A 16,983-nucleotide genomic window follows, 5' to 3' on the forward strand; every position below is an offset into this window, starting at 1 on the left:
TGATACATCACATGGGAAAAGTTCTGTGTGTTGAGATGGTCAAATGTCCGACCGTTCAGCCATCCCGAATGAATACTTAATTAGTAAAGTTTCCGATGTTTGAAAAAAAAAGCAAGTTAAAAATTTTTATTATATTATTTAAAAATTAAGCGGTATGGAAACAAAAATTTGACGTAAATTTTGAATAAAAAACTTCACGAATTTTGAGAACAGTCATAAATTCCTCTTTTCTAGAAGCAAAAGCCTTTTGCTGCTGAGCCCAGTGAATTCAACATGAGATCTAATCCCAGCGAATCGATTGACTGAATGCTCGTTTTGCTTCTCTTCCCTTGGTCTAATAATAATAATTTTAAGTAACGCAATTCGATACATTAAAAAAATGGAATAAGATATTTTAAAAATGCTTTGAGCTCTTCTCTAGAAGGAACATTACTTTTGCTAAATTTGATGTTACGGGATGATGAATTACTTTTAATTTGACCGAAGTTGAAAATAAGAGTTAAAAGCAAGTTGTTTATGTCATCAACAGCAGGGAGTAATAATAGTGCAAGTACACGATCAACCACTATAACATGAGAATGAATAAAATAATTATTATTTTAAATAATCTATGAGGAAGATTTTAGTTGCCTCAGCTTAAATTTCTATAAAATTTCTACTATTTAACTATAATTGATATTCGTTTTATATGGAGACCGATATTTACTGTATAATTCGCTGATTCTCAGAACCCAAGTTAAGGAAAATTTCAGTTAATCGCAAATTATAATCATAGCTAGTAAGATAAATTTATTTTTCTCCCTTCTGCCAGACTATAACTGAACATTAACGATGATTTATTCAGGGTTCGGTGTTTATTTAAAATGTTAAATAATCTTTTTCTAGGAGCAACTGCTAATTTAAAGTAAGTAAAATATCGGAAAAATTTTCTACTAGGGAAAAATAATAAATGGATTCTAACAATTTTAATAATAATAATAATAATAAAAAATCTACATATTGTTACGAATTTGTTATTTAAAAAGCTAATGTTAGTTCAGTTATAAATTAAATGGTTTTATTTCTCGGGCAGTGCAGCGCGTGACGAATATTAAAAGAAAGCTAAGCCGGAAAATTGAAAATACAAGAGCGCGTGCATTTAATAAATAAATATCTCTTTTTGATTTCGAGAAAGTACTGGAAAATTCTAGCGCGTGATTTTTAAAAGCTTATAAAAGGAGGCAAACATCTCAGTTCGTAGTAGTTGCTTAGTTTGTTGTTGTTTAGAAAACTGCTTTGTCGATTGTAGCGAATTCGCGGATTAGCGTTCTTTAGCTGTTTTGAATTACGTTCTATTGGATATTTGAGTAATTAAAAGATAACTACTGTGAGATATTGTAATACTGCATGATAATTTGAGAAAATTTAAGCATTTTTGTTGTGGTAATAATAAATTTTTGTTCATTTTTCATCGGACTTGTGCATTCATTTCATAACGAACCCGTACGCACGCAACAATATAATAAAACAGCGTCTGTGTGCGTGTCTTTCGTTCACGCTGCGCGTAACTAATTGACCAACGGCTACAAAATTTGGTACATAGGTACATCTAGACAAGAGCCAGTGCACCTCGAAGCGATTTTTTTGAAATTCGAATTCGAATTTTTTTTTATTTTATGTTTTGTGACGAAATCGCGTCATTTTGAGACATAATGGGCTATAGGAAAGCGAGATTTTACTCTACACACTCCATTTTCACATCGCCATTAAACGTAGGCACTTAGCTATTTTTCGAGCTTAAAATAAATTTCGTGTTTGAATAAATCGATTCAATACGAATTTATTTAACAAAGGGACCTTAACACCTTTTCAACGGTATTTTTTCTAAAAACGTTTATTTTTAAAAATGTACAGTTTATTTTTCTTTCATTTTTGGACACGTTAAACATTCATCCTTGCGACTGCTTTTACAAAAAGAATTTTGGAAAAATGATAATATTTCGTATTTTTAAAAAATTTTTTAAATGAAGCTTCCGAGTACACTTCTCACATCTTTAAAAATGTGATTTAGGCAACAATTTTCCTGTCTTATTGTTTTTGATAGATTTTTGATGAAATCGCATCATTTTGAATAGTTTCATTCTTTTAGAAATATGGGTTTGGCAACACGTTTTCATCGTATTTCTTATGTCGCTGTTTTTAAGAGATTGGCATAATTCATTGTCATTTATATATATATATAATACATATTTATTGAATTTTTTTGATAAGGTTGTTCTGCAGAGTAAAATTCTGCGCGGAATTTTATGTTTTTTGAGTTGCTTTCATGTTATTTTTTGCTGTTCACTGTAATATATTGAAAAGTTTTGCATGATTTATTATCTTCAACGGAAAGTTGGTTAACTTTTTTTATTAAGATATTAATATTTGTATTAAGGGATATAGCTTATTTTATTGTAATTTTTTTTCTCTTGAAAATATAAGATAACGTATTATTAATTATACTTTGCTTTTCAGAATTTTTTGTTTTTTGTATTCTTTTATGTTATTTATTGCTCATTTCACTGTTTTTAGAATATTGAAAAGTTTTGAGTGATTTTTTTAGGAAAGAAAGTTCTTAACTTCCTTTATACCATTTGAGTTCTTAAGATTTTTCAAAGGCAAGTTGGTTAATTTATTTATTAGGATAATTAAAGTTCGTATTAAGGGATATAACTTATTTCATTGTAATTTTGTTATAGGTAATAACTTTTTTTATGAAGTTATTCTGCAGTGTAAAATTCTACGCAGATTTTAATTTAACGTTTAGTGTTTCCTTCAGTCATTTTCCCGGTACATTTAAAAGCCAGGCGAAGGCTGGCAGCGAAGCTGCTAGTTTCATTAAATATAACACAGAGTGATAATATTTGGTGTCAACAATTTGAAAAGTGATACAGCGCATTAAGTGTATCTATACAAAATGCCGTTTCGAGACTAATATTCCATTCCGGTGCTACTTTGGTAGACGGTTGCACGGATTTTGGCGAGTTTTTGGCAGTTTTTCTTTTGGCGAGTAATACGACTTATGGTAAACCCATTGCTGGATAAGTTATTTATGGTAACCGATACTTTGTTGACATTTTATTTAAAAAATAATGCGTGTTATTATGCATAAATTCCGTGTTTTAAATATTATTTATGGCTTCTAAATATTAAAAATCAATTTAATTTTGCATTTTTATTTGAAATAAAAATTTTATTCTTTATCATATTTTATGAAATTTTATGCTGTGGATGATGTAATCAGTGACGTCACCTTACTTTAAAAGTAATTGGTTTTAATATCTATAAATTTAATCTAATGTTTTAAACATTATTTATGGCTGTTAAATATTAAAATACAATTTAATTTTGCATTTCTTTTTTAAAATGATTTTATTATGTATGATTATTTAAATAATTTTAATTCTAGGCGTGATGTAATCAGCTCTCTGATTGGTTTTAGAATATTTGTGCATTAATGAGCTGTAATCAGCTCCCTGATAGGTTGCTGAAAATTTGTGCATTACCGCGCCATTTTAAAATTTAATTCATATCTTCGAATTCCTTCAAAAATGTCTCCTTCAAAGATGAATGTTGTTTTTGATAAGTATCAAGAATTTTTGGTTTCGGAATCAAAAAATTGTCCTTTGAGACCTTATTTTCGCCAGCCTGGCTTTCCTAATCAAAGATTTATTTATAAATTCTTACAAGGGTCAGAGGAAATTTATTTTAAATTTTTGAAGGAAACGTCGATAATTGTTTCTTCAATGAAGTGCGAAAATGTAGATCACAGATGAAGACCGTTAGAAGAGCCGATTCTGAGACGGCCGTATATGATATTGTGGTCATGTTGGAAGAAATAACCGCTGTAACGGTAAGAAAATTATTAGACATTCCTCCTTTTTTACCAACAATAAACTAATTGCTGTCATTTTAGCTCTAGTGTACGAAGCGTTCTTATTTACTTATTTTAAAGTATTTAATTCAAGTAATAATTTAATTCTTTTAAACGTTGGTATGATGGTTTTTAATTCGATATTAAATTTACTGACTGACTGACTGATAACTTATAGCCAGAATACCACTGAGATCAGTAGTTTATCTGGCTCAATCAAATTTATGTCGGATGGGCACAATAACATAGAACTATCTTCACATAATGTCCGCAGTAAGGAGGAGAAAGACGGATAAAGAATAGGAAGACCAGCAACGCAAGAGCTCACTAGCAAGTAACCGGCCCGGTAAAGGCGTGACTAAGTGGGAGTCATAAAATGAGTGTAGAATGTGAAGTACAATAAATGAGTAAGATACAAAATTAAGAATGCTAATAAACACATTGGGTACATTATTTACAGGTGGGCACTAGGTGGGAAAGTTCGGGTCCCTGATAAGGTGGGCCGCAAGTGGGCGCAGTTTGGCGTCCTCATTCAATATTTCGTAGGTAAAGATATCAAAATTTCTCATATGGTCACAGTTCAGAGCTTTCGTGAAGAATTTCCTGTTGATCTTATTCAGGTGCTCTTCTAGAGTGTCCAGTTTTAAGTCACAGTGTAGTGTAGCATTGCTCACAAAAAAAGTGAGCATGGGTGATAAGCCTTAGGACTTTGTTTTGCATGATTTGAAGTCTTTTTATATCCTCCTTGGTAGCCGTGCACCAGGCCGGCGACGCATAAGTCATCAATGGCCTAATTGCCGTGATATAAACTAGCCTCTTCTTCCTGAGCTCTAAGCTAGAATAATTACCCAATATAGGGATGGGACTATTTACAACAGTGAAAATTTTTCTTCTGACCTCTGTTATATGATCTCCCCATTTTAATCTTTCATTTAGCATTACTCCTAAATAGTTCACCTTACTAACTCTAGGAATCTCTTCAGAGAATAAGAAGAGCTTGCTATTAATAGTCAACTGTGTATTTTTCCTCCTTATCAATAATAATTGCGACTTGCTGGCATTAATAGCAATTCTCCAAGTCGTACACCACTTTTCTACCACTGGTAGAAGCTCCTGTAATTTCTTGATTGCATGGTGTGCGTTTGCGGACTTTACGGCTAATGCCGTATCGTCCGCATAGCACCCAAGAAAGTAATTTCTGCCAATGTGAGCCCTAGGGAAGTCATGAACATAAAATAAATACAGGACGGGCCCTAAAATGGACCCCTGTGGGACGCCTGCATTCATGGTGCGTAAACTGGAGATGTCCTTTCCAATAGCCACAGTGAATTTCCTATTAGTGATGAAAGACATAATTAGCTGAATCAGCTCTCTATCCATAGGGAGATTTATAAGTTTATAAATAAGCCCCTCATGCCAGACGCGGTCGAATGCTTTCGCCACGTCTAGCATGAGTAATGCGACATTTTGTTTCTTGTGAAGCGCATCCCCACAAAACTCGACGAGCCGAACCAGCTGCTTCGTTGTTGAAAGCTTTCTCCGGAAACCAAATTGTTCCGGAGGCAGTAATTCAATATAGTGTTTCAATCTGCTGTAGATTAATCTCTCAAAGACCTTTCCTAGTCCCGGAAGCAAGCTAATGGGCCTGTACCCATCTGGCTTAGTGTTATCCTTGCCGGGCTTAGGCAATAAAATAACTTTTGCGATTTTCCATTTTGTGGGAAAATAGCATTGACTAAGACACGCATTGATAATACTCGTGAATTTTGTCACAACATTGCAGGGCAGATTTCTAAGTGCGTGATTATTAATACCGTCTATGTCAGGGGCCTTTTTGACTTTAAGCTTCTTTGCGATTTCTTTGATCTCACTGGGGTTAGCAGTGGCCATGTACCTGTTAGCAGTGTGGGCATTAAGCCAATCCCTAACAAAGTAGCATGCCTCATTGACAAAATTAATGTCCATGGGCGTCATGTTAGGTCTGAACTGCTCTTCTAAATGGTCCGCAAGGACCGTCGATTTGTCTTTATTATTGAGAGCAACAGAGTTTTCAGTATAAATCGGCTTATTGCATGTACGCTGCCTTTTCAAGTTACGCATGAACGTCCAGAGGGTGCCATCATTCGGACTAAGATTCTGAGTTTTTTCCTCCCATACATCTCTCTTATGCTCACCTATTTTCTTTTTAATTAATTTATTTAATTTGTTCATATCTCTTTTAACGTGAGGGCTCCATGTAAGGTGCCACGCTTTCCTCATCCTATTCCGGTCCTTAATCATCTCTCTAATTTCCTGTGGCGTTATTATTTCTTCTCACGTGTCTAGATGCATTTTCAATAGTATTATTGATTGAATCAGTGAGGGTATCAACTGCATCATCTATATCTTTCCGCGAGTTCAGAGTATCAAAGATGGTCGGATTCTGACTGAGAAACTTCTGGAACTTATTCCAGTCAGTCGTGCGGATCATTTCATTTTCTGCCTCTTTAGTAGTGCCTAGGTAAGCAATGACCGGTATATGGTCAGAGCTCAATTCGTGCTTCACTTCAGTATAAATAGGGATTGAAATATTTGTCAGAAGAATATCAAGAAGGTTTGCATTTCTTGGGTTCTGTGGTCTGTACGTATACTCCTCAGTAACATGCAGGGCAACTGGGTGATTTTAAATTTTACGTAATATTTTAATCCAATTAAACGTTGGCCCAATGTTTTTATAGTGGTATTTTTATTCTATTTCTATGCTATATGAAAGTAATAATTTAACCTTTCTTTAGTTATTTTATACTCATAGTAAATGTATTTATTCTATATATAATGTATAATATATATATTATATTCTATATAACGTATTTTAAAGTATTTAAATTTAATAATATTCTAATTCTTTTAAATGTTAGATGATGTTTTTTATTTCGATATTCAATTTCAGTAATATTTTAATCTAATTAAACGTTGGCACAATGTTTTTATAGCGGTGTTTTTATTCTCTTCTTTGCTATATGAAAGTAATAATAACCTTACTTTAGTATTTTATACTCATAGTAAATGTATTTATTTACACTTGCCTGCCATCTTAAAAAACGACATTTTCAACAAAAAAAAAATAATCCATTATTTCTAACGATATTTATTTTTTTTTTAAGTTTCGAATACTTTACTATGCGTAAAAACAGCGTTTTTCAAGATGGCTGACGTTTGTAGATATCGCGCCAACAATTGCGCCAACGTAAATCGCCAAAAATCCGTGCAACCGTCTACCAAAGTAGGACCTCCATTCCTTTTAGGCTAATAATTCATATACACAGGGTACGTAAGTTTCACTTTTCCTATCTTTGTATTTTCATGCCTTATTACTATCAATTACTATAAAACCACAAATCTCAACTTTCTGTCTTACCTAATGACCTGCAATTCTTCTCTCATCGCCTTCAATTACTGCCCATTTATGGACGTATAAAAAAGTAGATAATCGGAGGAAAATAAAACGAAAAGGGAAAGGATGTAGCTAACCTAAGGACCACAAATATCTGTCACGCCATTTTGGTATGAATGACTGTGGCATGATAAAAAGGAAATGGTTGATGTCATTTGTGTACAGTATATCGCATATCTGTTCTTGTTGCGCAGTAAATTTTAGGAAATATCGAAGGAGTTTTACATATTTGTGTTAAGCAATGAAAATTGTCCTTGACCGTGCTGAAAAGTCCTCTCATAGCGAATGTTAGAATGTTGTGGTTCTTTGTTATTAGATGATGCAAATTTTTGCTTTTGCTGTAATACTTATTCATCACAAGCTTACCGGAAATTCTTTTAGTAGAAGAGAGGATTCTCTTTAGGTTGGCAAATCATATACTTCTGTATACTCTGAATCATTCTTTTAGATTTCCTCAAACAGTTGTGTCAGCACCCGAAAACAACTGACAGTAATATCAGACATTTTGAAACTGAATTTTAAAGAAAAAATCTGATGTGTACAATACATGACTTTCTTGTACGAAATATTAAATTATACGCATTTTTTCTATATACGCATTTCATTTAAACGTATTGGATTGAATTAAATCTACTTCGTCGATAGCGCATAAATCACAATAGAATAAACGCACTCTTTAAAATTCACTATATTTGTTTACGATAGCGACACTCTGGCGCTATGTTCACTTAACAGCGTTATATTTCATTCATTTTTATAACTCAGAATGCACAAAATCTGTATCATCTGAACAATTATCTAATAGTTGCCACATGTTCTATTCGAATACCACAATAAATCTAAAACGACATATAAAAGAAATTAAGTAAACAAAACAAAACAAGGAAAAAAAAAGTAGTAGTTTTTCACAGACGATTCAGTAATCATCATTCAGTTCATTCCGTTCTCACTTCGCGACAAGGCAAAAATATATAAAACCTCAAAATAGTATCTGTATTAAAAATTACGAAGTAAATCTTAAACACTTATTTCCTCGAAAAAATTCCAGAATGGATTAATCATGATTTGATTCGTAATAATAAAAGAAGGCGTTATCTTTTTTGTTGCGAAGCCTAGTTTCTCTATATTGGCCACAAATCCACTATTCTGCTAAGTTTCAAATGTAAACAAATATGGCCACCATGGCAAACGTAATTAGGCTTAACCGCACTTAAACAACTTTAAAATGGTTGAGAATTCTACAAATATTGCCTGCAAATATACTAAAGGCACTAAAAACCTTTGCGAAAAATGCGCAATTTACAATCATATAAGAGTAAATAACTGAGCTTACTGAGCCGGGTAATAGAATGGATATATATATAAATATATTTATACAAGTTTCGTGCGGCCGATTGAAACCAAAATACGAGGTGCACATCTACATGTTATAGCAGTCCTATATACAAAATTTCAACGTTCTGAGGCTACTCGTTTTTGAGTTATGTGAGATACATACATAAGTATAGACACCACGAAGAATTCTCTCCGGAATTCATTTTAAAGCAGTTATATATATATATATATATATATATATATATATATTGGAGGAAAAGTCTTTTATTCTGTCCTTACGTACAGATGCCACGTAAAAACATCGTTAAATTGCATTCGATAGCGATCAAAATGGATATTTTTGTTGAAATATGGTACCTGAAATTTTTCGCGATTACAATACTTCCTTTTTACTTCGTGAAAGGAAGTAAAAATTACGTTTCTTTTCAATGTATATTTAGTTTTATTTTACCAGAATGTTACCAGAAAGAATAGGAAAATTATCAAGACGAATTTAAATCCTACTGAAAGCGATAACACGTTGCTTTTTGCTATTAACTCTGGAATCTTGCGACCAGTAACTGAGTACCGTTAAAAACTGTTATTTTTCCAATGGCGGGTACCAACCATTATAGGTGCTGACCACAACTAAGGTCGGAGGTGGTGGTAACTTAATTATGGGAGCACCTAATGGCCGGGCCACGGTTACCTCGTATAAAGGAACAGACAATTTACATCCATGCCTTCTTCGAGATTCCAGCCTTGGCCCTCCGTCCGCCAGTCAGAGTCACTAACCACTTCTCTCATGGAAGGCCTTTTGACACATAAGACTTTAAAATAATACTTTTCTCTCTATAAGAAGCAGAAGTGCTTCTAAGCACGCACTTGAGAAGGGGAAAAGAATAAAAAAATGATTCGGTAGATGAGTAACGCAAAATGCATTGAAATATCCAAGAAAATTTAACTAGAAGCTCTGCAAGTCTGTAAAAATCTCATTTGAGCAAAACTCCTGTATGTAATAATCAAATACGAACCTGTTCTGCCATTAATTGCAGTCATAAGAAGAACTCAATGTATTCTGAAACAACCGAGCCCATCATTCTTAGTTTCCAGAAACTAATATTGTAATGAAATGTAAATGATTTTAGTGAAATTATATGTGAAATTGTATTTGTTTGTGTAATGTTACATAGAAATCTAGGGAGATGATGTTTTGCTTTTATATTTGTTTGTGTAATGTAACATGGAATTGGGAGATGATGCTTTGCTTTTATATGTGAAACTATTGTATTTGTTTGTGTAATGAATGTAACATGGAAATCTAGGGAGATGATGCTTTGCTTTTATATGTGAAACTATTGTATTTGTTTGTGTAATGAATGTAACATGGAAATCTAGGGAGATGATGCTTTGCTTTTATATGTGAAACTATTGTATTTGTTTGTGTAATGAATGTAACATGGAAATCTAGGGAGATGATGCTTTGCTTTTATATGTGAAACTATTGTATTTGTTTGTGTAATGAATGTAACATGGAAATCTAGGGAGATGATGCTTTGCTTTTATATGTGAAACTACGGTATTTGTTTATGTAATGAATGTAGCATGGAAATCTAGGGAGATGCTTTGCCGGGAAAGTACGAACACAGTCGCAAATCTGTTTAACATTAACGGCTATCTCGTTAAATTGGCGAGATATCACCAACTGGCGATATTTTTGGCGACAAATTTTTGTAACCAATTCGGCCATCATCTAGTGACATTTTGGTCTGTATAATTGCAATGGGTACTGAAATTGAATAAATGCAACTGATGCTGTATGTAGCTGTAACCTTACCCGGCCCTCGTATTTCGAGAAATGGAAGGTACTAGAAATCTCTCGGCGGCCGGGATAAAACTATATAAGACCGATGAAAGCATCAATCCTCAGTTGTTACTTCAGAGCGAGTTCGGAGTATTGAGATAACCTTAAGAACTTTAATAAGCTTAAGCCTTTAAATGCGCTTTGCATAGAGTTGTGTTTAATGTTCTTAGTAGTTCGTAGTGTGACTAATGATTACACTATGTAATGGTAATGAGAACAGCTGTACTAGTATTTTTGTTGGAAGTTTCAGAACTGTGAAGTGTTTTTTTTTTTTGGGTAAAATATATTTTATCAAGCTATCAATGGTTCTGTGTGCATTCAATCTATTACGAACACGCAGGTACGGAACAATATTTTGTTCATTGTATTAATTCGTTATATTAGTTCTGCAAATAATATACATAAGGAACGCAGACTATTAACAAATCTTGAATTATTTTTAACTTCAGCAAAACTGTGTCAAATATCGTTGAATTCAATAGTCCTCATACGTTTCACGTATGCACCTTTGGTCTCTTAAATAGAGCTCTTTCTAAGCGCAAATTCATCACGATTGATGGAACCTAGAAAGTAGTGGATGAAAAATGAAAATCAATACCCGTCGAAATTTTGCGAACAGACTTTCTATGACGTAAATTACAGCGCACTGTGTAGAGACATTAGGTTATTTCGAGGCCGGAGAGATGAAAAATTAGCAACATCTTCGCCGGGAATCGAACCACGGAACTCTGGATACACGCCCAGTGTGCAGACCACCACACAACGAAGGCATGCCAAGAAGGCGGGAGAAATACCTTATAGTTAAAAAAATGGCTATCAGATCTAACATTTGAATTTTTTTTTAATTATGTTCTTTATGTCTGTTTGTTTGAAGGTGTTGTTTATGGCTTGCTGTGGCGCAGCCGCAAAATGTCTGCTAGGAGGGTCGGGCTGCCTTCCTCATATCATATCATATCAGATCTAACATTTAATACTCTTTACATTTGGGACATGAATTAAACTTTCTGATATCGTTCTAAAACTATGTAAACATCTTTGATTTACAGAAAATGTGCATGTATATAAGTTACCTTATAAAATATGGCCAAGGCCTTAAAATATAGCCACTGTGCAAAACGACCCATTCTTAAGCCGAAGTACGACAGACAAAGAAATTTATTATCACTTCAAAAAGTAATTATTACACTTCTGGACCAACGTTCTTAGATTTAGAAAGAAACAGGGAAACAGTTTAAATTTAGAAATTACCTTTATTTAACTTTTAAGATTTTCCAGAAATGTTGAGATTTTGGGTCTGTTTTTAAAATAAAAATGCATATTTACTAATTAATGATGTAACTTACAAAAACTACATTTTTTTGGCATTAGTATTATCGCTAGCACATTATTAGAAATCTCTGTGACATATTCTTTGCACCATAAAAACAAAAGAAAATAAAAATAAAGAAATGTTTTTTTTTTTTTTTCAAAAAGACAAAATTCCTTTAAAATAATTAAAGATGAATATAGGATAATCTTAACACTATATTGCATTTCGACTTTGGAAGAATCACAATGTACCATATCAAATATACAAATAAAATGTATACTCGAAATATACAATAATAATTTTCACACTGTGATTGTCTACCTGTTGCTGATTAATGGTCTTGTATGTAATCAGGGCCCATAGATTTAATTTAATTTGAACTACCTAATTTGTTGAATTGCCCTGTATCTGTGACATATGGCTTCATAGCCGTTACTATCAGGTCAGTGCACATAGGCCAGTACTCTCATGTCACCTCAATCCTTAAGATATACGGCCCACCAGCGGCCGAGCGGTAAAGACGCTGAACACTGGTAGTTCGGTCTGAGGTTCGAATCCCGCGAACGGGCATGGCTGCATGGGCGTTTTCGTGGTTTTCCCCGTGCGTAACGTGTATACGAACCAGTTTCCCTTAGCAAGTCCTCCACAAAGGCATCCCTCCCTTTAAGCAGATAGCCCTCGTGTGCTTTGCCATAATTGAATAATCCAATCCAATCCAATCCTTAAGACATACAATGATCAACCTGTATGCAATTAAGTTTGAAAAACATCCGTGTCCCTGAATTTCATTTAATTTAAAAATCTATCCAAATACATTTTCTAAATTTATCTCTTCTGGTCCTGGTTAGATGAAAAGAAACGGTTCGATAACTGGCCAACTTCGGAATTTCTATTTTCCAAATTACGCATTAAAATTTCTTTAAAATATTTTAGCTCGATAATGACTTTTTAACTTGATCAAGACCTTAGCACAGAAACAAAACTGTCAGGGAGCAGAAGATAATTTTTACTTTCAAAAATACAGTTGCAGTTAAAAAAAATTTCCTAGCATACGCCTTTTATTTATAGCAGAGCAAAATCATATAAAAAAAATGTGCGAACAGCCTGCGTATATAAATAGACCATCAACTTATGAAAATATAACGTAATATGATATGGTATTCTTAGTAATTCTTATTAAAAAATCTGGGTTCTAGTGATGAGATGAATACTTTTCTCCATTATTATGTTATTAGCGGTAAATCAAAATTCTCTCAACTTTATTTAAAGGGTTTAAAATACGGTGAAGGAAAAAAAAAAACGTATTTGCGACAGGGTTAATAACTATAATGATAAAAATCGGTGTTCTCAATAAAGATTTGAGTACATTTGCTTTGTTGTTAAAAGAAAAATCTTAAATTTGTCTAATTTTCTTCCCTTCCAGACCTCGTCTCGTGGTGCAAGATGGCAACCTCATCCTTCAGAGTGCCTTCAACCGCAATGTCAGCCTTGCCACGAGAGGTCAAGGCAGCATCGTTGTCAACAATGCGGATCTGGGGAGTCTCGTTAGCTCGGTGAGTATTGTAGATGACAGAGTGTTTCTTCCTGTCATAAATATTCCATTCACATGAGAAATAGACTTTCTTAACGATTTACGTATAAAAGCATACCAGAAAGAACAATTGTAATTAGTTAACTAGTGTATTATAATAACGTAAAAACATAATTGACAAGAACATGCATATATTTTTATGTAAAAATGAGTAATTTTTTTTTTTTTTTCAGTTCAAAACGACGTAGCACGAATGGGTTTTTTAGTGTGGCAATGGGATTATAATTAGTTAACTAGTGGATTATAATTAACTAGTGGATTATGTTAATTTTATTAACAGTTAAATTTTAAATTAAAGTTCCTTTCCTGTCAAATTCTTAACTTCAACTTCCTACTTTCGGCCAGAACGTAGTTTTGGAATCTTTCTGAATACTTAATGAGGAGGAGCGGTATTTAAACCGCGAAGTTACTTACAGAGGGAGAGAGAATCAGAGTTTCTGATTTACGCGCGTCTGCCTTTTGGCCACTCTCTCTCAAAGCTCTTATTACGCTCGGCCGTACTCAGGCCCTTGTCAAGCTTCGTAGTCAAATAAAGGGGCCAACTCGATTAGATCTTGATAGCTTCGGCTATATTTCTTTTTAGTTAAGCTTAGTTTTAGTTTAATTTTTAGTCTCTAAAGTTCAAACCTAAGTGTCGGCTTGTACACTTCAAGACGGAGTGTTGTTAAATCTTATTCGAATAATAAAGGGTTAGTTACCCTTCCATCTTGTTGTTTCTTGTCACACGAACTTAAGCGATTATTCGCTAACTAGTTCTTAAGATTCGTCACTTTCTACAGTAACTGAGAATTATACCAGTGAAAATCTTACATTTTCTAATCGAGTTGGCCCCTTAACTTTATTTAACAACGAAGCTTAACAAGGGCCTTGTGCAGGCAAGCCTCCACATTTATTCAACACCAAGTCTGTTCATTGCAACCGCTCAGTGACAAAGCGAGATTGACCACTACAACCGGTTTTCTTTCTATTCTGCTGCTAGACTTCGAAGAGGTAGGACGTGCTTCTATCCGTTCTCACCGCGGATGATGCGTGTCTGCAATTTGTTCTTTTTCGTGCTTTTCTGACGACCATCTCCATATAGTTTGAAGAGAATGCATTTTGAATAGAAATCGGTACTGAAGATTCAACTAAATTTATCTAGATGCTGACTTCTGCAGTAAATTAATGATGTTCTACGACTTGAGATATCCTCGAAAGGAATTCATGTGCACGTGTTGCACCTTGGTGCGAGAATTTGCCTTGTGTTTCTACAAAAATATATTGGAATAACCAGTCAACTCAATTTCTTTCGTTATAAAAATTGAATTTTGTTATCATGTAACTTTCTGTAACGAAGATGAACTGAGATTTACTTAGAGTGGAATATTACGCATTTCTTGTGCGAAAGGTTAGGACTCATTGGTAGGATTAACATGTACTGCAGTTGCATTACCACTGTCTATTGTCTTCTGTCTGGTGATGTTTTCTTGATTTATAGTAGTATTAATTTAAAATTTCACGATGTCAAGATATAATAAATTTCTCGTAATTCACATTCTTTGGAGGTAAGTTACTTTAATTCCATATTTTTATTTCAGATCACACAATTCATCCTGCACGTCATCCAGTATTTCTGGGTTATTGCGGGCCCACCATAATATATTATTATTACAGGCCTGAGTACGGCCGAGCGGAATAAGAGCTTTGAGAGAGAGTGGCCAAAAGGCAGACGTGCGTAAATCAGAAACTCCGATTCTCTCTACCTCTGTAAGTAACTTTGCGGTTTAAATACCGCTCCTCCTCATTAAGTATACAGAAAGATTCCAAAACTACGTTCTGGCCGGAAGTAGTAAGTTGAAGTTAAGAATTTGGCAGGAAAAGATGTTTAACTTAAAATTTAACTGTTAATAAAATTAACATAATCCTTACAACGTTAAGACATAATTGAAAAGAACATGTATATAAAAGAAATAGTAAAAGATAATAAAAGAAAGAGTCTGTGTGTCTTTCGTTCGTACTGCGCGTAAGCTAATAGACCCAGGTCTACGAAATTTGGTATATAGGTGCATCCAAACAAGACACAGTGCACCTCGAAACGATTTTTCAAAATTCGAATCAGATTTTTTTTCATTTTAGCTTTTCGATTTTATCGCATCATTTTGAATAGTTTCATTCTTTTAGAAATGTGGTTTTGCCAACAGTTTTTCATTCAATTGTATACTGGACTGCTGACTGTTGAAAATCAGCACTGTTGCCGCTAGAAAAAATGAGGGCGATCATTCTGCGCAGTTTTTAAATTTAATGTTTCTCTTGGATACTGGACGTTTGTCGAGATAAAAGGCAACGGGAAGTTGATTAATTTATTTATTAGTATAATTAATATTTGTATTAAGGGATATTGCTTATTTCAGTGTAATTTTGTTATACGCAATATATATTTTTTTTAATTTGTGGGTTTTTTTTATGAAGTTGTTCTGCAGAGTAAAATTCTGCGAAGTTTTTAAATTTAATGTTTGGCATTCGAAACGTTAAATCCCTTCAGGCATTTTTCCGTTACATTTAAAAGCCAGACGAAGGCTGGACGCGTAGTTGCTAGTATTTTTATATAGAAACGAGTTTTTTTTTTTTTTCCCAAAAAAAGCATTTGCACGAATGGGCTATTTAATCTGGAAAGGGGATTATAATTAGTTAACTAGTGTATTATAATAACGTTAAAACATAATTGGCAAGAACATGTGGATATTTTTATATAAAAATGAGCAAGTTTTTTTTTTTTATCCCCAAAAGACGTTAGCACGAATGAGCTATTCAGTTTGGAAAGGGGATTTGCATCGTCCGCTATAAACAGAGAATCACTTTTCAAATTGTTGCCACCAAATACTGTTCGCTCAGTATTATCTTTAAGGAAATTAAATAACTAAGAATCTGCGTAAATGTATGCATGTTCTTTGCATTCTGAAAAAAAAAAAAAAAAAAAAAAGACAGTAGCCATTAAATTTTGAATAACGTTATCCTGCACCTAAACGCGTGCACGTAGTAGATACCCGGATTGTGAATTTCGAATCTTATGTTTCATATTTTGTAAAACCTTAATGAATTTTTGCTTAACAAACTGAACGATTTGAAAGTGATCAGTGGCAACACAATACGGAATAAAATAGTTTTATCTCCAGCGCGATAGACTGTCTATCTGAAATTCCAAAGATAATGTTATTTTTAGACATTTTGCGAATTTGTTGTTGAATTAATTTTATGTGGCTTAATGCAAAGAACGTGATCTTAATAAATAAAGTTAACACACGAAACGTCAATAATAAAAAGACAAAAAATGTTTTGCAAGCCATGATACACTGAGAAACTATATATTTATATGATACACTGAGATAAAACTATATATTTATATGATACACTGAGGTAAAACTATATATTTATATGATACACTAAGATAAAACTATACATTTATATGATACACTGAGATAAAACTATATATTTATATGATACACTGAGATAAAACTATATATTTATATGATACACTGAGGAAAGACTGAAAAAACAGAAAAATGTATGCCAACACTTTAACACTACATCTGGAATTTTA

General features: G+C 33.4%; 1 protein-coding gene across 1 annotated transcript in view; it reads left to right on the forward strand.

Annotated features, from left to right (window-relative positions):
* The window catches only part of LOC118193658 (cubilin-like), a 435,777-nt gene that overhangs the window by 27,500 nt on the left and 391,294 nt on the right, over positions 1-16,983 (forward strand). Inside the window, exon 2 of the mRNA XM_085826886.1 lies at positions 13,239-13,368. Coding sequence (XP_085683012.1) covers positions 13,239-13,368 — 130 coding nt within the window. The remainder of the gene's footprint in view (positions 1-13,238; positions 13,369-16,983) is intronic.

The sequence above is a fragment of the Stegodyphus dumicola genome, chromosome 11, assembly GCF_044657685.1.
Source record: "Stegodyphus dumicola isolate Sdum_Otavi_A_Nest chromosome 11, ASM4465768v1".
NCBI lineage: Eukaryota > Metazoa > Arthropoda > Arachnida > Araneae > Eresidae > Stegodyphus > Stegodyphus dumicola.